Below are 22,967 nucleotides of genomic sequence, written 5' to 3' on the forward strand. Positions count from 1 at the left end.
CATCTGGCAAGTTACATTTGATGGACAGCTACTTGGTAAATCATTAATGTACAGACTGAATAATAACGGTCCCAAGATTGAACCTTGAGGTACACCAAGAGGGTTTTTAGAAGTTGCAGATTTACTGTTGTGCACTCTAACACATTGTTTTCTCTGTACCATATATGACTCAATCCATTTCATCGTGCTCAAAGAGAGGTTAAAATAGGACAATTTGGTCATCAAGATCTGGTGGTTCACAGTATCAAAGGCTTTACGTAAATCAAGAAAAACAGCTCCTATAACACCACCTGCATCAATTTTGGACTTCATATTTTCCAAAAGGAAGCAAAGTGCCGTCTCGGTGGAATGATATTTTCTGAAGCCAAACTGCATTGGGTTTAGGGTATATGGACTATTGTTTAAATGTTTAATTATCTGTCCTGCAACCCATTTTTCAGCTATCTTGGAAATTGCCGGAAGAATGCTTATTGGTCTATAATTACTAATTATAGTGGGGTCTCCTGATTTTAAAATTGGAGTTATTACTGCAGATTTCCAAGAATTTGGGAATACACATTCGTTTATGGACTTGTTGATGATGCTGGTAATTGGAGCAATGAGGGGCTGCTTATGAGCTTTAAGAAACATTGTATCCATACCAAAAGCATCTTCGGCTTTTGAATTTTTAAGACCACAAATAATCCTGTTAACCCATGGCTGAGACACTTCATTCAAAATAAGAACCGGAGAAGCAGTGTTCAGCGGCATAGCATGTAGGACTGCGGAACAGGAACTTCGAATCAAGTTCTTCACTGAATCTATAAAATACGTGTTAAGGGCTGTTGCAATCTCATTTGGATCATTAGTCAGATTTTCATTTAGTTGCAACTCCCTAATGTTCTTGTTGATGATATTATTTCCAGTTAGTTTCCTTATGTTTGTCCAAATCTCCTTAGCATTACCTCTTGCGTTGCTTATTACATTAATAAAAAAGTTTGCCTTAGCATTCCTGATTTCTTTAGTGACTTTATTTCTGAGTGAGGTAAATATTTGTCTATTATGTGCTGCTTTTGTCTTCAGGGATATCTTAAGGGTATGGTCTAAAATAACGGGCAGTCTAAAATTTAAAGGCACGTCATCCTCAATGACATGCAAAACAGGCCAAATGGCCACTACACCCTGAAATGGGGGGTACTATGTATAAACATAGCTGTAATTTCTGCATGGTGAAACCAAAATGTATAAAAAGATCCTTTAATAAAATCTGACAATGTGCACTTTAACCACATGTGATTTTTTTCTATTACAAATCTCAAATTGTGGAGTACAGAGGCAAATAATTAAATGATGGGTCTTTGTCCCAAACATTATGGAGAGCACTGTATAAAGATAGAAACAGAGTTCTATTTCAGGTTGATAACCTGCATGATGAAAGCAGTTCATCAACCCGAAATTATCACTCTTACTCTCTGCTATTCAATCTGTTGACAATTTTATGCACTTTCTTATCCCTTCCCAATGCTACGTCTTAAACTCTTTCACTGCTTGGATTCCTTGAGGCATTGGAAGCATTCCCTCAGTTGTGAGTAATATTGTGCCTTTAGACTGTACAAGTAATAGCACACTAAGCCAGGCAATCATGTGTTTTGTTTTCAGAGATTGGAGCTTTAAGTGAGAAAATAATTTCTTGTCCATCATTAAATCGAGAGACTTGTGCTCAGGCCAATCAATTTATCAATGTTGCAAACAAAATATTTAATAAAACCAAAGCTTAACAGGGTGGACCTTCCTGATACATTGCATAAATCATCAACTGCTGATCTAATTAATCAAAAGTCAGTGGTATTACATTATGAGCACACTGCAAATAAAAATTAGGCCATCAAACAGCAATCACGATATATGAATTATTGTCAAAGGGAAAATGTTCTTCCATTTTACACAAGAGGCCGCCAAGTCTATGTTCGCCCATAGCAGCAGTCCTGTTACATCCAAACAGTCCATCGCTGCATAAAAGACAAACCACACTTGCAAGTACCCCTATTAGAAGTTTACAGACAATGAAGGATTGTTTAAACTGCTGTATGGAGAAAACATTAAATCCAATGTGCACAAAAGGCCTTCCCGCAAAATCGCTGATCAGTTAATCTATAAAAGGGTTTTGGAAAACTTTCTCTCATGATAACTTGCTGACCACAAAAGTTAGAACCTAATGAGTACTTACAGGCAAGATCACCTTCTCGTCTCAGTCTCGACATATTGCGAGAGATAGAGCTAGGAAGGCCTTTTGAGGTAGGTAACGATGAAGGTTGAGCAGCAGACAATGCCCAGGCAAGCCGTGATCCTAACTGCTGCCTCATTGTATCTGCTGTTGCTGTAGATTGGTATGTTTGTCTGGCAATGAAAGCAAATGACAAATTACATTTTGTAATAATTTGACTTGTTTAAAGCATGTCATTTATTTTCTAGTAATTTATAGGTAGATTGGAATGCACTGAAGTCAACACAGAAAACTTGGTCAAAACAACTGGATGACCACATTACAAGAATTATACAGACACTATTTCAAAAACTGGGAGTTGAGTGGGTATCCTGTGCTGCAATGTCTATCAAGATGAACTCCAGCTATTTATCCAGGCAAAACTGACAGCATCTCTGTCCTACGACCACCTCCAAGACAAGGAGAAGCATGGAAACAACACCACCTGCAGGTACTCCTCTACATCACAGATGGTCTTAACTTCCATTGCATCTGGTTCTAAATCCTGCAACTCCTTGCCCAATAGCAATTTTGGAGTACTTTCACTAGAAGGACTACAGCAGTTCAAGGCAGTAGTTTACCATCACCTTCTCAAAGGTAATGGGAATAATTAAATGCTGGCCTTGTCAGTAAAGCCCAATACAAACAATTAATACTTTTTCAAAAACTGCTGTTCCCACCCAGACATTTTCCCCAAAATACAATGAAAAAGTAAATAAAAGTGTCACCTAGGATCATCATGCCGTCTGCAGCTTGCTTTAATTCTTTGAGGCTAGAAAATGCTGGAAAAACTCAGCCATTCAGGCAGCTCCTGTGGAAAGAGAAACAGAGTTAACATTTCAGGTCTGAGAAGGATCTTGGATCTGAAACTTTAACTCTTTTTCTTTTTTCACAGATTCTGCCTGACCCACTTAGCGTTTCCATCATTTTGCGTTTGTATTTCAGATTTACAAATTGAGTTTTTTTTTTACCATTTTGTTTATAAGGATGCTGTCAGGGATGATGTTACACCCGATGATGTTTGAACAAACGACTCTAAGTTAAGATTTAGTCGAACAGCATTAAATTGTTAAGTTTGATCAGAGTGAACAGTAAGAACATATTCCCACAGCAGGGAGGTCAAACATAAGGTAAATAAATGTAAGGTAATTATCTGGATTTCAACAGAATTATGAGAGAAAAGAAAAATTACCCAGAGTGGTGTTGCCTAAAACTTCCTGCTCAAAAGATAGTGGTGGCAAAAATCCTCAACGTATTAAAACATATCTAACTGAGCACTTGTAATGGCAAAAGAGAACTATAGACTACGAGCTGGTAGTGTAATTCGTCCAGAGACCTGAGTTTTTGACCGCCATAAACACAATAACCAAAATGGCCTTATTCTGCTTAGTAAATTGTTACCATAGCTGACTGTACATTTTGGGTACAAGTTGAACCAAACAGGACCTCTAAATTCATAAAAATTGTCTTTTCGTGACAAATGTATTCAGGGAATCATAGTCATGCAGCACGGAATCAAGCCCTTCAGCCCAACTGACCAAATGCCCAATCTACACTCATCCCACCTGCCTGTGTTTGTCCCATTATTCTCTAAACTTTCCCTATTCATGTACCTGTCCAAATGTCTTTTGAATGTTGTTATAGTTCCTGCCTCAACTATCTCTGCTGGCAGCTCGTTCCATATACGCACCATAAAAGGTGTCCCTTTTAAATCTTTCCCCTCACCTTAAACATATGTCCTCTGGTTCCTCATTCCTCTACTCTGGGTAAAAGACTGTGCATTCATCCCGTCTATTCCCCTCGTGCTGTTATACACATGTATAAAATCACCCCTCTGCCTCCTGTGCTCCAATAAATAATGTCCTAGCCTGCCCAACCTAGCCCTATATCTCAGGCTCTCTAGTCCTGGCAATATCCTCAGAAGTCTTCACTGCACTCTTTTCAGCTTTAGGATATCCTTCTGAGAAAAAGGTGACTAAAAATGAACACAATGCTCCAAATGCAGCCTCACCAACATGTTGTGCAACTATAGCATAACAACTCAACTCAAATATAATACCATGAAGGCCAATGTACCGAAAGCCTTCTCGACCTATGTGGTCGTCACTTTCAAGGAACTATGTATCTGCACTCCTAGGTCCCTCTGCACTATAACACCCCCTAGGTCCATACCATTCCCTGTGGTCCTGCCCTAGGTTGACTTCCCAAAATTCAACACCTCGCACTTATCTACATCAAAGGCCATTAACCATTCCTCAGCCCACTTGCCCAAACTAATCAAGTTCCTGCTGTAATTTTTCACTATCTACAATACCAACCACTTCAGTGTCATCTAGTGTATTCATATGGACAGCCAACAAAGAATTTTAAACTTTGAATTCTGAGTCAGCAGGGAATGCCCTTCACTCTACAGAAACACTAGAGTGAAGTCTGAAAGAGCAACAAATTGGAGAGTTTCGTCTGTACAAAGAAAATAGAACTCGAGTCATACGTAGCTGCCTTCACCGCATCAGAAACTATCCCAAAGTAATGCAATAATTTTACATTCATTTTACCTGTAAGTTAGAGAACAGAAGACTACTTACCCTGGTAATAAGGACTGAGGGGTTGGAGTTGGTCCATTTACCCCATATATACTAATGCTACCAACTCCACTACTTCCCATGCTCCCAGCACTTTGAGACGAAGGAGCCCTGTCAGAACAAGTTAAAGGGAGAGACTGTGGTCTGGAGTAGTAGTAAGGAGTAGAATGTGCATCCCTTGGCAATGCTTGAGCAAATAATGCTGCATAATTAGCAACCTAGAAAAGCACAACAACGAAGCTTAGATAATGAATATAAAACATTTTTTAAAAAGCCAATTTAAATCCAACGACAAGAGCTACGACACATCCCAGTGCTTGAAGCTTACAATAAATATTTGTGTGCTGTAGAACCCACATTTTAACGGACCCCTTTATAAGGGATTTTGGTTTTAGTGGACAGGGCGGCACGGTAGCATAGCAGTAAAGTTACTGCCTTACAGTGCTTGCAGCGCCAGAGGCTCGGGTTCGGTTTCCTCCCACATTCCAAAAACGTACAGGTTTGTAGGTTAATTGGCTTGGTATAAGTGCAAATTGTCCCTAGTGTGTATTATTGTGCGGGGACCATTAAACGGTGCGGACTCGGTGGGCCGAAGGGCCCGTTTCCGCGCTGTATCTCTAAAACAAAAAAAATAACAACAAAATTTGCCAACGCTACCCCCGGCTCGCACCGGCCTCTGACGCTGACCACAGATCGCAAGGAGCACCAGCAAGCCCTTCTTCACTCAGTGCATGATCTGTTTGACACAGCTGTTGTCGTGGCTCATGTTGTAGCCCCTGGGTACATCGCTTTCTTCAGGCCACCGCCAGGACGCACTTGGTCACAGTGGGCCTCCCTCGCTCGCACCAGTTGCCACTTCTTCACTTTGATCATTGCTTTGTCGGCTCTCCTCCTACTTCGCTGGTCGCACCGTCCACTCGGATTCCTAACCCCATCCCCCCCTCAACCCATCCCCTCTCCCCCGCCCCCCTCCCCCCAACTCACCGTACCCCCAGCCCCCCTCCCCCCCACCCCCAGAGATACCAACGTACTCCACACTGGAAGATGTCGGCAGTGGAGCAGACAAAGAGATGGCCAACAGGAAGAAGCGGCAGCAGGTAAGGGGGAGGGAACCCCACATATTGGCGGCCAGATGAAAAGGCTGACCGTCAAGGACTATATCGTGAGCTGCAACATCATGGGACCATGTGGTAACTGGTGAAGAAGGGCACTGGTGCAGACCAGCACCATTGGTGTCAATTTATAAGGTGAAACGACACAAACTGCTGGAGCAACTCAACAGGCTGATTCAATCTGAAAAAGGATCCCAATATCAGATATCCATGTTCTCTAGAGATGTTGCCTGAGAATGGGTTACTCCAGCACTTTGTGCCCTTTTGTGTATTAACCATCATCCGCAGTTCTTTGTTTCAACTACATACAATGATAATACCTTACTCTGTAATAGTGGACAACCGGCATTAACGGACACCATTCCCTCCCTACTATGGTCTGTTATAATAAGGGTTTACTGCAATATTAACTAGCTAGCAATATCCTCTATTAAGGTGGCTTAGGAACAGCTTTCAAGTCCTACCCAAGAGCAGCAAAACAAAACTACACACAGAGCATATGTTTGACAAATGTTAGTTCATTTTTTTTTTAAAAGACGTACCCACTGCCTACAAAACAGGTGTTCTACTTTGGGTTGATGAAGAGAGTACAGACAGAAATCATTGAAAATGCCGTTGCAAACCAATAAGGCCACAAAACACATCACAGCTTTGATTTTTAGTAATTACGACCAAATAGAAAGAAAGTGTTTCTTTAAACATGCAAAAAAAGATTGGATCAAGCCTGTATTATGATGAATAGTTTCAGTTTCTAAATTACAGTTAGGCTAAACCAGTATCGTAGGAGGAGCATAAAACAATATAATCAGAACCAATCAGGAATAATTAAACAATCAATAATTCTTTCCTTGATACCTTGCTCAGGGGTTTACGTGGATCCTCACTGAGGCTGAGCAGGAGATAGAGTACAGCCCATCTGTTTTTGATTATACCCTATATGTGAGAAGTACATAGTTATGATCTCAAATCATATTTCCACAACTATAATACAACACAAAGCATGTCATCGTAAAAGCAGAATTATTTAGACAAGCACAGATAGTTAAAGGCGATTTTCTACATGCTGAAAGTGCATCATTATGACAATTAATTCTCCCAAGGTACCAATTGCTCTTTACGCATTCAAGGGATATGGGGGTGATCAGTGGAATAAAAAAAAAACACCAGCAGCTTGCGTTTGATAAATTAGCTAAGGATGTGGAGCATGGTAGGGAGGAGGGAAATATGTAGCTCTGCAAGATTCATAAACACAAGGGTAAACAGTATTGATTGAAGACAAGGATAGGCAAGAATTACATTACTCTTTTGTGGAACAGAAACCTGATATCTGGTCTTTGAATTAACTTACCCAGTTAATAGTAGAAGAAAAATTGTGGAACCAATCCATGATCGACAGGCAAGACAAATTAACTCGGGGCATGGATGGGAGAAGGGGACTGGGGTATCATAGCTTTTCCAGAAACATGGCCAAGGGAGGGACAGGACTGGCCTTAGGGTACAGATGTTACAGGGATCAATGGTGAAGGAAAGAGAGATTAACATATTTTGATTAAATAAGAAATAATTTCAGTAGTCCGAGATGACATTAAGTGAGGGATCATCCAATGATGCGGGCAAAGGGACCTCCAGCAGTGGGAGGCCTTTAAAAGTGAAATAGCCAAAGTTCTAGGTCCGCATGTTCCAGTTAAAGTGAAGGTCAGGGCTGGTAGAAGAAACCCGGGATAACAAAAGATATTACAACTCTGCTCAGAACAAGGGAGATATGGTATAGGTACAAGCAGGTGGGATCAAGTGCATACCTGCATGATTATAAGGCACACAGTATACTTCAGGAAATCGGGAGGGCCAAAAGGGAACATGCTTAGCAGTGATGATTAAGGAAAATCCAAGGAGTTTTTATGTACATTAAGGGAAAAATAACCACAGAGAGAATAAGACCCCTCATCTGTGTTGGAGCTGCAAGAAATGGCGAAGGCTTCAATGAATATCACTCCTATGTTTTGACAATAAAGACAGACATTAAGACTAGGGAACTCAGGCAAGTTAACGAGGATGGCCTGAGGATAGAGTCAAGAATGTGCTTGATGTCCAAAAACACATGAAGGTAGATTTGAACATTGACCTCCAATTTCAGGTAGTCCTTGCTTTCTCCCTCCATCCCCTCCCCTTCCCAGCTCTCCCACAGCCTACTGTCTCTGCCTCTTCCTTTCTTCTTCCCGCCCCCCCCTCCTCCACATCAGTCTGAAGAAGGGTCTCGACCCGAAAACATCACCTATTATTTCGCTCCATAGATGCTGCCTCACCCATTGAGTTTCTCCAGCATTTTTGTCTACCTTCTGAAGGTTGACTAGGTATACCCAAGAACACCATTGGGAGCTCGGGAAGAAATTGCAGGAGCCCTGTCAGATATATATGCATAATCGCAAGCAACGGGTGAGGTTGGCGAATGTTATGCTTTTATTTATGGGCCCGTCCCACTTAGGTGACTTTTTAGGTGAGGGCAGGAGATTCTGCGCTCGCAACATGATCACCACATGTTCGCTGGTGGTCTCTGGTGAGTCTCCTTCATGGTCGCGAGGCGTTCCTGCATTCTGGGAACTAGTCGCGGCCTCAGTATGGTCGCCGCAAAATTTTCAACATGGAGAAAATCGATAATCCTGTAGTAGTAGGTGCAGTTGTAGTAGGGTCGCCATGTGGCTATAGGTAGACGTAGGTAGTTTTAGTTAATCGCCTTTGCTGACCGGTCATTTTCATTGGCTCATTGGGGGGAAAAAACGTAAGCACGAGTTTTCGGAACCAAGGATAACCGACCGGTAATGTTAAAAGCCCACCGAACTCCACAGCTGTGTATCTCTGGCTAATTAAAAGTTGTCTCCACTCCTTCTCCCCCTCCTTTAAAGTACTTACCGTACACTGTGCTAGCCGTCTTAACATTCCTGTTAATAGCGGTGTGTGGGGGTTTGTGTGTGTGTGCGCACGCGAAACAAAGTTGAGTTTTTTTTAAATGCTATCATGTAGCAAATGTTCTCAAATAATAAAAACATTTTAGAAAGGGAAAACAGAAAACTTGACAGTCGCCGGCAGTCCGCTGAAAAATCGCTTAAGTGGGACAGGCCCATTAAGGATTGGTTTCAAAGAAAAACCTTGGAATTATAGACCGTTTAATATTCCAACAGACATCCTTTTCCTTTTTGTTTTCCTATCAATTAGAAACAGTGGGACAGGAAAGGATCACCTTTTACATATTCCCTGGCACCTTGACTCATCTGGGTCCCTTGCCAGAGTCCCTCTTAGCCATTAGCCTTACTGCTGATTAATGTCAAACATGAGTAGAAATGGCAGAGTACATATTTACAGGTATAATTCCCCACATACCTAATCTCAAAATTCAAAAAGAGTTGCAACATTGGAAGTTAGATTTACATGCACAGAAAAAGGAGCTATGACTTTTAATTTTATTCCATTAAACTTTATTTTTTCTTACCTGCGATTGCAGCTTACGGTGAAGTTCTGAAAATAAAGCTGCATCTGTCTCCCTTCTCTGCCTCACCACTGCAAAAGAGAGCATTATAAAAGATAGCATGAACACAATAAGAGTTTCACATTCAAGTTTGTACACCAGTAAAGCCATGTATCCCACTTCAATTCTGTGAAGAGATGTGGATTTTCAAGAAGTTATCCACATTTCACTGACTCAAAAACTAAGATTTGTGAAGAAATTTGGTGGAAAGTAACAAGCATTGTGATTTCAGTTGAAGTGAACATTTTTTTCTCTTCTTTCTACTATATTTAACACAGATATTTTCTACGTTACAGAGTTGGTAAGAGAACAAACTTACTTTCTTTCTTGATTTTTTCAGCCACAAGAAATTCATCCCGCTCCACAGTGGGAGCAAAATTGCTTCCAATAACTCGCACAGCATACTGAAACTGTTGAGCCACATCAGCTGTAAACACAATTAGAGACAATTTCAGATACACAGGTCTGATAAGAAAAATCCTGGCCAAATGAATCCAAGAAAGAAAGATCCTGATACAAATGACACAGATTGTAATGCATTTCTTTGTCCTTTATGTTTTACATTTTAGCATCATAATACAAAGTTGAGGGATTTTTTTAAAATGCTATCATGTAGCAAATGTTCTCAAATAATAAAAACATTTTAGAAAGGGAAAACAGAAAAAAAAACTTTGGATGTAGATTCCCAATGTTTAACCACTCAAATAAAGCAGTTTACATCCTCGCTTTCATCTCAAAACCATTAATATTTCTGCACATGAAACAGCGGAATCAAGGGAGATGACTTTTGAGGCATTTGTTTGAACCTGAGCAGACACTTTTTCACTGAGAGCTGCTGGAGTCTGTGGAATTCTCTGCCTCAGAGTGTTGAATTGTGGCCCTTATAATAACAGTGGCCTCACACCAGGTCAGGTTATATAGAGTTTATTAGGAACCAGCAATACAACCTCTCACTTGAGAGTTCACTTCTAAGAATAATCGAATGCAGCAGACCGCGACTCTAACAAGCTAGTAGGAGTAACTACAAATGCATGACTCGTAGCATGAGCCACTAATCTATATCCCCCCTCTTAAAGAATCAATAACAATGTATCACAACCGATGACAGACTGGTGGAAAGTCAAACATGGTCCGGATACTTCACGACCGGCCTACAAACACGACCGGCACGCGTACGATAGAGGCCATCTCCATTCTTTTTCTCCGGGGAAAGAGCAGGCGACTTCACCGCCGTGGGGGAGTGGACCAACGCCTCTGGAGTCCAAGCAGGAGACTGTGGCGCAGGCGAATGTGGAACAGACAGAGGAGCTGTCGCAGGCATGGATTGTTGTGCTGGCAAGAGCATGCAAGAGTCACTAGATGCAGATTGAAATGAATTTGTACGATCCGGATAATAAGGAGGGATTGGCTCCTTCACAGGAAGAAGATGTTGCCTGTTGCGTCGGTAGGCGCCGCCATCGGCTCTAACAATGTACGAGCTTGGCTCCGGGGCGGGACCAGAAACCGCCCCAATACGGTCATGGCCTTTGTCAGTCTGTACGCGAACCACCAGTCCTTTGGTCAATGGCGGCAGAGGCCTACTCGTCTTGTCGAACCATTTCTTCTGAACGTCAAGCTTCTGTTGCAACCTGGATTGAACTTCCTCAGGTGGAAAGACATGCGGAATTAACGTTTGCTCTGCTACGGGCAGTGAGGTACGGGTCTGCCTTGACAATAATTGTTGAGCAGGTGAACCCATGGCAAGATCACGGGAAATGTTGCGTAAGTTGAGCAAATCCAGGAATATGTCAGATTTAGCCCTGTGAGCGCTCCATGAGTTGTTTTGCACTTCTGACTGCCCGTTCAGCCAGCCCGTTAGATTGTGGATATTCAGGGCTGCTGGTGATGTGGTGAAAGTTCCAGCGTCTGGCAAACTCTCTGAATTGTTGGCTGGTGAACTGACTGCCATTGTCAGTCAGAATGTTAGGCAGTGACGAGTGGGGTACCGCAAGGCTTGGTGCTGGGACCGCAGCTATTTACAATATACATCAATTATTTGGATGAAGGGATTCAAAATAACATTATATGCAATAGCAAATTTGCAGATGACACAAAGCTGGGTGGCAGTGTGAACTGTGAGGAGGATGCTATGAGAATAGTGGTGCACCATTAAACGAGATAAGTGATACAGTCGTCTGAGTTAGAGTTTCTGTGTTTTGCAGCTGTTGGAAGACAGCCATCAAAATTGCATTGCAACGAGCGCCGCTTTCTACCTTAAAATAAAGTGTTTTGCCGTTAATGAGCAATCCAACCTTGGGATCCAGTTTGGAGGCTGAGCCAGACAAAGCATGCACATTAATCTCTGTGCTGTCACCATCTGTTTGTGTGAACTCGGAGCTGGGACTGTCTCAATTGAAATCTGTTGTTTCGTGACCTGCAGCATTTCGCAAAATGATTTATTTTATTGCAAAATCTACAGAGCTTTCCATATGCAGGGCACCGGTCGCGAACTGCAGTGTGTGAACCTCCACAATTAAAGCAATTAGCAATCCATCTTGGGCTGTTATCTGGCCCCTGGAACAGGCAAGCAGTAATTTGATTAGACACACTGGCTGCATTGACTTCACGAGCAGCAGAACATGTTAGCGTTTTAATGTGGGCATTGGTTAATTCAGCTATACGACAGCAGTTTTTGACAGCTTCTAAGGTCAGGCCAACTTCTCATAACAATTCATCGCATAGTTTATCATTCAATATGCCATGTATTAAGCGGTCTTTTATTAAGTTCTGAAATCGCATCGACTAGCGACATGCTTCAGTGCACTGACATATAGCTTGACAGGTTCTCCTTGTTTTTGACATTGAGAAAAATTTATGTCGTTCAATGCTCACATTAATTTGTAACTCACATAGTTGTCGGAATTTACGTAGGAGGCATTCAGGCTCACTGTCAGACTCTGCTGGAGTCTGTACACCATTAGCATCAACTCCAGCCGATGCATAGTGAAATCTTCTGGCACGTCGGGCAGCTTCAGTGCCTGCCAAGTTAAGGAGGAGTGATACACCGAGAGCAGGAGTAGCAGCTGGATACGCTGCATCAATGCAGATTGAGAAATCCTCCTCAAATACACACCATCGCTCTGCAAGATCTGCATCAAACACAAAGACCTCCGGCTTCCTGAGAGCAGCAGCCATAACCGCAATTAAAAAATTTTAAAAACCAAGATAAAAACAATATAATCAATTGAAGGGTGTCGATGAACTCTGACACCATGTTGATTTGTGGCTCTTATAATAACAGTAGCCTCACACCAGGTCAGGTTATATAGAGTTTATTAGGAACCAGCAATACAACTTCTCACTTGAGAGTTCACTTTAAGACTAACAGAATGCAGCAGACCGCGACGCTAACAAGATAGTGGGCGTAACTACAAATGCATGACTCATAGCCTGAGCCACTAATCTACACAGAGGGACGATGGAAGCAGGTTCTCTGGATACTTTCAAGAGAGTTAGATAGGGCTCTTAAAGATAGTGGCCAGGGGATACTGGGAGAAGGCAGGAACGGGGTACTGATTGTGGATGATCAGCCATGTTCACATTGAATGGCGGTGCTTGAAATCTATTGTTTATTTTCTATTGCTGAAGGTACTGGCTCACTTATCTTCATTGATGATACAACTGCTGATGGTAGTAGCATAATGAATTCTGAGGTGTTTAGACACATGCTATCTGACAATAGGCAATAGGTGCAGGAGTAGGCCATTCGGCCCTTCGAGCCAGCACCGCCATTCAATGTGATCATGGCTGATCATTCACAATCAGCACCCTGTTCCTGCCTTCTCCCAGTATCTCCTGACCGCTATCTTTAAGAGCCTTATCTAGCTATCTCTTGAAAGTATCCAGAGAACCTGCCTCCACCGTCCCTCTGAGGCAGAGAATTCCACAGACTCACAACTCTCTGTGTGAAAAAGTGTCTGCTCAAGTTCAAACAAACACCTCAAAACTCATTGGCAGGCGGTTCATTCTACAGCAAGACAATGATCCCAAACATACTGCTTAAGCAACAAAGGAGTTTTTCAAAGCAAAAATGTGGTCTTCTTGAGTGGCCAAGTCAATCTGAACCCAATTGAGCATGCCTTTTATATGCTGAAGAGAAAACTGAAGGGGACTAGCCCTCAAAACAAGCATAAGCTAAAGATGATTGCAATACAGGCCTGGCAGAGCATCACCAGAGAAGACACCCAGCAACTGGTGATGTTCATGAATCGCAGACTTCAAGCAGTAATTGCATACAAAGGATATGCAACAAAATACTAAACATGACTACTTTCATTTACATGACATTGCTGTGTGCCAAACATTATGGCGCCCTGAAATGGGGGGACTATGTACAAACATTGTTGTAATTTCTACATGGTGAAACTAAACTGTATAAAAATGGCGTTTATTAAAATCTGACAATGTGCACTTTAATGTGCACTTATGATTTTTTATATTACAAATCTCAAATTATGGAGTACAGAGGCAAATAAATAAACGATGGATCTTTGGCCCAAACATTATGGAGGGCACTGCATAATCTAGCTCAATTAGGATCTACTTTGAGTTGCATATATGCTCTTAACTACATCATTGCAAAATTAGATTATGTCTCATTTTTAATCCACTTAGTTATTTACAGAACAATGCTAACAACTATGGATTTTAAATGAAGTATGAATTGTTTTCATGGGCACTGGAATAACTCCCATTCAATACTATCCCCATACTTTTGCAATTAAATACCTTAATTTTGTTACAGGCTTTTATAATATTAGCAGGCTTTTGTTTTCTTAATTGCAATACATTTTAACTCAGTCTGTGGCCTCTCGTACTGTCACAGTGATGCCCAAATCAACTTGAGGAAATGCACCTCATTTTACAACTGGGCAGGTCACCTTTTCGCCTCAATGGTGATTTCAAATAACTTGAATTCTAGGTCATCCACATATAATATCAGCTCAGGTTTTATTTCTCTCTCAGGGTGGAAGATATGTTCAGGCTGATCAGCCAGGCTTGTGCTCCTGCTGTGAATTTTGCAACTGCCACATTAGTCTAGGTTCTTTCGTCTATTTGACCCTCTCACTCATTAACCAGATAGGTTTGCTGTTTACTGATTTTCCCATTACCCTCTCAGGGACATCCCACCATCATATAACCATATAACAATTACAGCACGGAAACAGGCCATCTCGACCCTTCTAGTCCGTGCCGAACACATAATCTCCCCTAGTCCCATATACCTGCGCTCAGACCATAACCCTCCATTCCTTTCCCATCCATATAACTATCCAATTTATTTTTAAATGATAAAAACGAACCTGCCTCCACCATCTTCACTGGAAGCTCATTCCACACAGCTACCACTCTCTGAGTAAAGAAGTTCCCCCTCATGTTACCCCTAAACTTCAGTCCCTTAATTCTCAAGTCATGTCCCCTTGTTTGAATCTTCCCTACTCTGTGGGAAAAGCTTTTCCACGTCAACTCTGTCTATCCCTCTCATCATTTTAAAAACCTCTATCAAGTCCCCCCTTAACCTTCTGCGCTCCAAAGAATAAAGCCCTAACTTGTTCAACCTTTCTCTGTAACTTAGTTGCTGAAACCCAGGCAACATTCTAGTAAATCTCCTCTGTACTCTCTCTATTTTGTTGACATCCTTCCTATAATTAGGCGTCAAAATTGTACACCATACTCCAGAATTGGCCTCACCAATGCCTAGTACAATTTTAACATTACATCCCAACTTCTATACTCAATGCTCTGATTTATAAAGGCCAGCACACCAAAAGCTTTCTTTACCACCCTATCTACATGAGATTCCACTTTCAGGGAACTGTGCACAGTTATTCCCAGATCCCTCTGTTCACCTACATTCTTCTCCTAATTCCCTACCATTTACCAAGGATGCATCGTCATCCTTACTGCAGCTTCACAAGCTTATTTTACCTCCTTTCCAATTCTGGCAATGGATTTCAAACCTGAAAAGTCGACTATTGTTTTTCTTCCCAAAATTGCAGCCTGACCTGTTAAGTATATCCAGTATTTTCTGTTTTAGTTTTATCCTGCACTCAATTTTCCTTCCAAATGTTATTCAATAGGGAGGAATATAGAACTATCAGCTGACAGTAAATGAATACTGTGTTTACAATCCTGTTAGCAAATTTGCAGATGACACAAAGCTGGGTGGCAGTGTGAACTGTGAGGAGGATGCTATGAGAGTGCAGGGTGACTTGGACAGGTTGGGGGAGTGGGCAGATGCATGGCAGATGAAGTTTAATGCGGATAAATGTAAGGTTATCCACTTTGGTAGCAAAGACAGGAAGGCAGATTACTATCTAAATGGCGTCAAGTTGGGAAAAGGGGAAGTACAACAGGATCTGGGGGTCCTTGTACATCAGTCTATGAAAGTAACCATGCAGGTACAGCAGGCAGTGAAGAAAGTAAATGGCATGTTGGTCTTTATAACAAGAGGAATCGAATATCGGAGCAGTGGTCCTTCTGCAGTTGTACAGAGCCCTAGTGAGACCACACCTGGAGTATTGTGTGCAGTTTTGGTCCCCTAATTTGAGGAAAGACATTCTTGCTATTGAGGGAGTGCAGCGTAGGTTAATTCCCGGGATGGCGGGACTGTCATATGCTGAGAGAATGGAGCAGCTGGGCTTGTACACGCTGGAGTTTAGAAGGATGAGAGGCCATCTCATTGAAACATATAAGATTGTTAAGGGCTTGGACACACTAGAGGCAGGAAACATGTTCCCGATGTTGGGGGAGTCCAGAACCAGGGGCCACAGTTTAAGAATAAGGAGTAAGCCATTTAGAACGGAGACGAGGAAACATTTTTTCTCACAGAGAGTGGTGAATCGGTGGAATTCTCTGCCTCAGAGGGCGGTGGAGGCAGGTTCTCTGGATGCTTTCAAGAGAGAGCTGGATAGGGCTCTTAAAAATAGCAGCCGGGGGATATGGAGAGAAGGCAGGAATGGTGTACTTATTGGGGATGATCAGCCATGATCACATTGAATGGTGGTGCTGGCTCGAAGGGCCAAATGGCCTACTCCTGCACCTATTGTCTATTGTGCTGTTGCAAGTAAGAATTTTATTGTTCTGTTTCAGTACATATGATAATTAAACACTCTTGATGCTTGACATCAAGAGAATTCTTTTGCATGCCCCATGTAACACCCAACACCATAAAACCTCAGCACAACTAATGTTGAGTGTAACCCTTCTCACCTACATATTATTGTACTGCAATCTCTACTTCCATCAAACTATGCCTTCCATCACAGTGAGGAGGAGATTCACTGTTCGTGTAAATTGTGTTAATTGTGTGTCTTGGTTTTTTTTTTCTTGTTGTATGACTGCAGAAATCAAATGTTGTTTGAACTTCATTTGAGGTTCAAATGACAATAAACGGTATTGTATTGTATTGTATTGTACAACGTATGCTTAGACAGTGGGCCAAGTTTTACTTAGGACAACAATGGAGGGATCTGACAGTGTGTGTATGGTATAGCAATAAGGATGACTGCCAGTTTTTTTTTACTATTCTGTGAGACTGATCTCCTAACTTTGACACTAATCCCCAAATGTTCTGAGGAGACTGGAAACAATTACTTCAAAGGGCACTTTGCCATATCCAAATTGACGTCCAGGTTGTTTTACATCCTTATTTATTTTGTCTATAGTCTTTTTTTATTTTGTTTTGACATAAATGTTATGATACAATTCAATGATAATTAGTCATAGAATTTGTTATCAGGACTTGATTAAATGGAGAGATTAGGCATGCGAGGACTTTATTCCATGGAAACTGAGGGGTGATCTTATGGGTGTCTAAAGTTATGAGGGACTTTGTGAGAATGCACACAATCTTTTTCCCCAGGGTTGGGGAATGAGCTGCAAGAGGAAGTAATCGAGCTAAGCTCAATAACAATATTTAAAAGGCACTTGGACAGGTACTTGAATAGGAAAGGTATAGAGAAATATAGGTCAAACATGGTCAAATGGGACTAGCATAGATGGGCATCTTGGTCAGCATGGATGAGTTGGGCCAAAAGGCCTGTTTCATGCTGCATGACTCCATGACTAATTATACAGCACGGAAATAAGCCTTTAGCCCAATTCGTCCAGGCTGATCGCTTGAGCACTATTTGAGCTCATCTTATTTGCCTGCATCTCTCTACACCTTTTCTATCCATATACTTGTCTAAATGTATTTTACACACTGTAATAATATCCACCTGTACAGCTTCCTCTAGCAACTCATTATGTACCCACCACCCCGAGTTAAAAAGTTGCCTATCAGATCCCTTTTAAAACTTTCCTCTCTCACCTTAAACCAAGCCCTCTGGTTTTAGACTCTACTACCTGAAAAAAAGACTGACTATTTATCTTATTTATGCATCTCTTAAATTTATAAACATCTATAAGGTCACCTCTCAACCAGGGGGAGAAAAGTCTCAGCCTATCAAGTGTCTCCTGAGTAGTAAGATAGAAACATAGAAACATAGAAATTAGGTGCAGGAGTAGGCCATTCGGCCCTTCGAGCCTGCACCGCCATTCAATATGATCATGGCTGATCATCCAACTCAGTATCCCGTACCTGCCTTCTCTCCATACCCTCTGATCCCCTTAGCCACATCTAACTCCCTCTTAAATATAGCCAATGAACTGGCCTCGACTACCCTCTGTGGCAGGGAGTTCCAGAGATTCACCACTCTCTGTGTGAAACATGATGACAAGATGACAAACAATAATGGACCCAGCCCGGAACCCTAAGGCACGCCACTAGTCACCGCACCATTTCCAGCTTAATGACATCCTTCCTATAGCTAGGTGGCCAGAACAACAACAGCATCACAACGTTGTGAATTGTTGGAATATCATGTCTCAACTCCTGTAACCAACAAAATGAAAAGAAAAATGCACATCGCCTTCTTCATAATCTCCAATGTCTTTATTGCTATAGATCCTGATGTACTTAGATAACCCTAAGAGGCCATTTCAAAGGGTAGTTAAAACTCCAACACATTAAGCCTGGAAACATATTAGACCAAATCATGACCAAAATTAGATTTCATAATTGAGAACTGTCAGGAAAACCATCACTGAGTTTTCTTTTCTTCTATATTAATTTTAAATCTACTGTTAACATAACAGGAATTGTCACATCTCTGGATTGTTAACCTAGGCCATTAAAAGTTCAAAAAAGTGTGTTACAAAAGAAACACATGTAAATTAACTAGTGCAGATGATTTAATGATGTTGCCTCTGGTACGATATTTCTCAAAGCACCAGGAATAACTGCTCTGTTGTTACCAAAGCAGCATGGGGATCTTTAGGGCCTCAGCAAGTAGATCAGGCAAGTTTGACATCTCACTTGAAAGATCGTTGACAGTACTGTTTACTCCCTGTAGTGCGTTCAAGGGATAATAATTTGCATCAGCACAAATCTCTTCAATGGATTTGAACCTACAATATGCTACAATTGTTGCTTTTTTCACCATAACATGGCAAAACAATCCCTTCATCACCAGTGCTGGATGCAACTAAAAGCAAAACATGTTGAGTCAGAAACAACACCAATTCATTCAGTCTCCTCCACTCCCTCCCTTCGCCAGAGTTTCGGTCTGGTCTGTGGGTGTCCGCAGCAACCGGTTCCACGCCTCGATACTACTCACCCTCGTTGCGGCCAAGGATCCGGCAACACAGGCTCTGCAGCAGCAGGTTCGGCGACTTGTGATCCACGCTCGACATCACTCCCCCGCCTAACGGTTCTCGCGCTCCGGCAGCGCCATTTTTTTCCCGAGCCCGCGAACTCTTGCGGAAATTTGCATTTCCGCTTCCGGAGGACGACCCGCAACTTGGGGGCGGGGACGCACGCACGACGTGTGTGTGGGCCGGCGGGGGGGGGGGGGGCGCGCACGGCGTGTGGTGGGGGCGCGCGCGCGCAAGACGTGCGATGGGGGGGGGGGGGCGCACGGCGTGTGGTGGGGGCGCGCACGGCATGTGGTGGGGGCGCGCACGCAAGGCGCGTGGGGGACTCGCGCTCGTTGAAGGAAATTTAATGACAAGAGGTTCAACGGATTGGAACCGGTCATGGATTAAAAGGAGATGGAAAAACGGAGTCAAGGGGTAAATAAAATGTAGAATGCCTCATGCCCGCGAGAGAAAATACTAGAAAAATGACTCGGGCAAGGTAGCAATGTTACAAAATTTTGAGATTTAAAAAATCAAGTCTTTAATTTATCCCATCAGATAAAGCATAAAAAGGTTTAATTTGACACCTAATTCACTTTCATATCTTCAGTATTAAAAAAGTTATGGCCATTTTCATACTCGGAAATTGGCATCTTGTTCCCTATTGCTTTTTCATTGGCTTAACACAAAAGCTGTGATCGAGAACATTTAAAAGCCGATAACTTTCTTAAAATTTAAGAGAACTGAAAGAAATGTTCAGTTATTATAGATTGGAGCATTCTGAAACAAATATGAAACAATCTTACTTAAATGACTTGAAGTTAAAGCATATAATTAGTTAGTTACCTAATTGTAGCTAATTACAGAATTCAATTACGTGATCTAAACATCTATCCATTTCTTAAGAAAAGATTAACATTTTTAAATAGCCTAAGTGTCCAAATAACATTCATCCAATAATTCACAATATAACATGATTTTTAAATCTTTGTCATGAATTTATAGGCCAAATGGAAGGAATTTAATGTTTAATTCCAGTAAATTAATGGGCATTTTAATCATCTTGCGAGTGGGTTTTTGTGGAATGCGATCGATTGGAATGTTGCGGTTTGCAGTGAATTTGAACCCCATATCAGCAGGGAAAACACTGCCGCTTCGTATATTTACATAATCGACAATTAAAATTTTGATTAAAGTCATCCTAAGAAGCAAGTTTTATATGTAAAATAAACGACTCACCTTATCTTTTGTCCCCTACGTGAGATCCGTCCCGTTATCGGCGTTGATGGCGTTAGAAGTCGCTTTTTTATTTTACTCCAGCGATTAAATTGTCCCGCGATTTTTTTAAAAAACTTCCAAGAACGCAAGTCGGAACAATTTTTCAGCATCAGCTAGCAGCCTGAGAAAATATATCTCGGACAGTATTGTAATTACCTATTGTAAGTATTACCTATTATGAACTAAGTTGTTGGAATTGTTAAAATGACTAAATGATTGAATGATACTTTATTATCACATGTGACATGTCACATGCCATGCACAAAGTATGCAAAAGGTTGCCATGTAAAGGGTGCGACAAGGTTACAAGTGTTCAATGTAATTCCAATGGTCACCATTTGTTCTCGGCCCCCTACAGGCTGGGTCCCTCTTTGTTCTCTCGGCGGCACCCACCGACAGCCAACTTGTTATAATTAGTCGTCTTCACAACCTGAAGACAACTGAAACAATTGGAGCAACAAAAGGCCATTTGGTTCCTGGAGCTGCGGCGAGAGGGCACAAGGGATGGAGATCAAGAGCTTTGTAACATGTTGTTGAGACATGTTATCCATCTCCACTTTGAAACATGTTGTCCATCTCCACTTTGAGTAATCATGCGCCACCACGAATTGCTGCCTCAAAGGGCAGCCAGCATCATCAGAGACCCACACCCACCCTGGCCACACTCTCATTTCACTCCTGCCATCGGGAAGAAGGTATAGGAGCCTGAAAACTGTAACATCCAGGTTCAGGAGCAGCTGCTTCCCTGCAACCATCATGCTATTTAACACTACAACCTCCAAATAGGCTCTGAACTATATAGACTTGGGAACATATTTTTGACTTTGCACTACTATTGTTTATTTGTGTTTCTTTTAATTTATATTGCATTTATTTGTTTATTATGGGTTTTTCAGGGTAATAGGTTTACATATCTCTTGTGCTGCTGCAATTAAGAATTCCATAGTTCCGTTTTGGGACAGACAATAAAATACTTTTGACTCTTGACTCTCCAATCAACTTGAGCGAGTTCCTGTCTAATACAAATTGTATTTGCCTTCAAAAGAGCAAGGTTAATACAATGGGTTGAATGGTCTTCTGTGTTGTAATGTTCTGTGATCAATTATTAACACGACCTAAGTGGGCCTCAAAAATAGTTCAGCCTACGTCCAAAGGCATTAGACATAAGTCTGATATTCTTGGCCACAGGCTGCCTGACGGACTCAATTCCACAGATATTCACCCTTAAGATGGTAGCTGGGTAAATCAGTGACAAAAAACAGCATATAGTTTCTGAGAAAGCAGCAAAACTATCAGTGCAACTGGCTTTACTTACTTATTCTCTCCAGCAACGGAAATAGAACAGTGGGACATCTGTAAACGCCTGTAGCTTACGATTGGAGTCAGCAGAGGGCAGAATGGAGCAGGACAAGAAAGCTGCAAAGCCATTTACCTGTCTGCTGTTGCATAACCGATCGCAATGGAATCTTATTTAAGAACTAGCTTCTGTGCAGCTTAGGTAATATTTCAATCTTTGCTCGAGGTTACTTGAACAACTAATCGGAAACTAAATATATTATTTACTATTTTCCTACTTAAAATGGGTTATCTTTGCTGTTTCCTTTCCTCTTGCCTTCAGGTGAATTGTTCAGAAAATTTCTTGTTATGCAAATCAATTAAAAAAAAAACCATGTACACAAGGTCAAAAATAATAACATATTTTTGGAGTCCTAAAAAGAGGGGAAAATAGATCAGCCGTGATTGAATGGCGGAGTAGACTTGATGGTCTAAATTACCTAATTCTGCTCCTATCACATGAACATTATCAGAAAGCCTCTTTATTTTGTAGGTTGTCCTGGAGTTAGAAGGGCTCCAGTGACATCTGTGTATTTTGTACTGTAGAAGCACAATGGCATGAGCAATTAACCTTTACCCTTGCAATTTGGTGATTTGGTATCCAAAATAGTATCCAACTGTTCTATAGTGTTCCCTCATCAACCTGGATTCGCATGTTTCCGCCATTCTTCTTTCTCCAACTTTCTTCTGCATAAGGATGGGATTCATCATGCAGAAAAATATATGCAGTCTTATCCCACCTTTGAGGAAATTACTCAAACAAGATATTATTTTGAAAGGGTACTCCCATATGATATTAAAAGCCCACAAAACAAATAGCAAACTTTGACAACATGAGATTTGGTTTTCATTTAACTGAAAGCGATTCACTGCCAAGATCCCAGCAACAGGCTTCCTTGTCTGCTGTTCTAAGCACCTTTGTTTAATAGTGATATAATCATAAGAATAGAATTTAGAATTTTATTGCCTTAATCCCCTCATTCACAAGATAGCTGGGGTAAGTGTTTTTGCTGCCCAATTCCACCACCAATGGAGCAGTAATGAGGCATAAAACCTAGCATTCCTCTCTCAATCCCAAATTTATCTCTCCTACAACTTCATAACACCACCAATTCATTCAAGCCACCAACCCCAACATTGGGTTTATACCCCGACAAATTATTAACATTTCAGAATCT

The 22,967-nt window shown here is 41.5% G+C and overlaps 1 protein-coding gene across 2 annotated transcripts in view; it reads right to left on the bottom strand.

Annotated features, from left to right (window-relative positions):
* tubgcp3 (tubulin gamma complex associated protein 3) overlaps positions 1 to 19,326 on the bottom strand; it is a 75,580-nt gene extending 56,254 nt beyond the window's left edge. The window contains exons 1-7 of one of the 2 annotated variants that reach the window (XM_033023157.1): positions 19,158 to 19,266; positions 18,796 to 18,887; positions 9,776 to 9,883; positions 9,421 to 9,488; positions 6,792 to 6,869; positions 4,828 to 5,042; positions 2,207 to 2,376 (exon numbers count right to left, since the gene is read on the bottom strand). In XM_033023157.1, the coding sequence (XP_032879048.1) occupies positions 2,207 to 2,376; positions 4,828 to 5,042; positions 6,792 to 6,869; positions 9,421 to 9,488; position 9,776 (532 nt within the window). In that variant the 5' untranslated portion in view covers positions 9,777 to 9,883; positions 18,796 to 18,887; positions 19,158 to 19,266. Of the gene's footprint in view, positions 1 to 2,206; positions 2,377 to 4,827; positions 5,043 to 6,791; positions 6,870 to 9,420; positions 9,489 to 9,775; positions 9,884 to 18,795; positions 18,888 to 19,157 lie in introns of both variants that reach the window. The other variant, XM_033023156.1, reaches the window with a different exon arrangement.
* Between the last annotated feature and the right edge of the window lie 3,641 nt (positions 19,327 to 22,967).

The sequence above is a fragment of the Amblyraja radiata genome, chromosome 6 (assembly GCF_010909765.2).
Source record: "Amblyraja radiata isolate CabotCenter1 chromosome 6, sAmbRad1.1.pri, whole genome shotgun sequence".
Taxonomy (NCBI): domain Eukaryota; kingdom Metazoa; phylum Chordata; class Chondrichthyes; order Rajiformes; family Rajidae; genus Amblyraja; species Amblyraja radiata.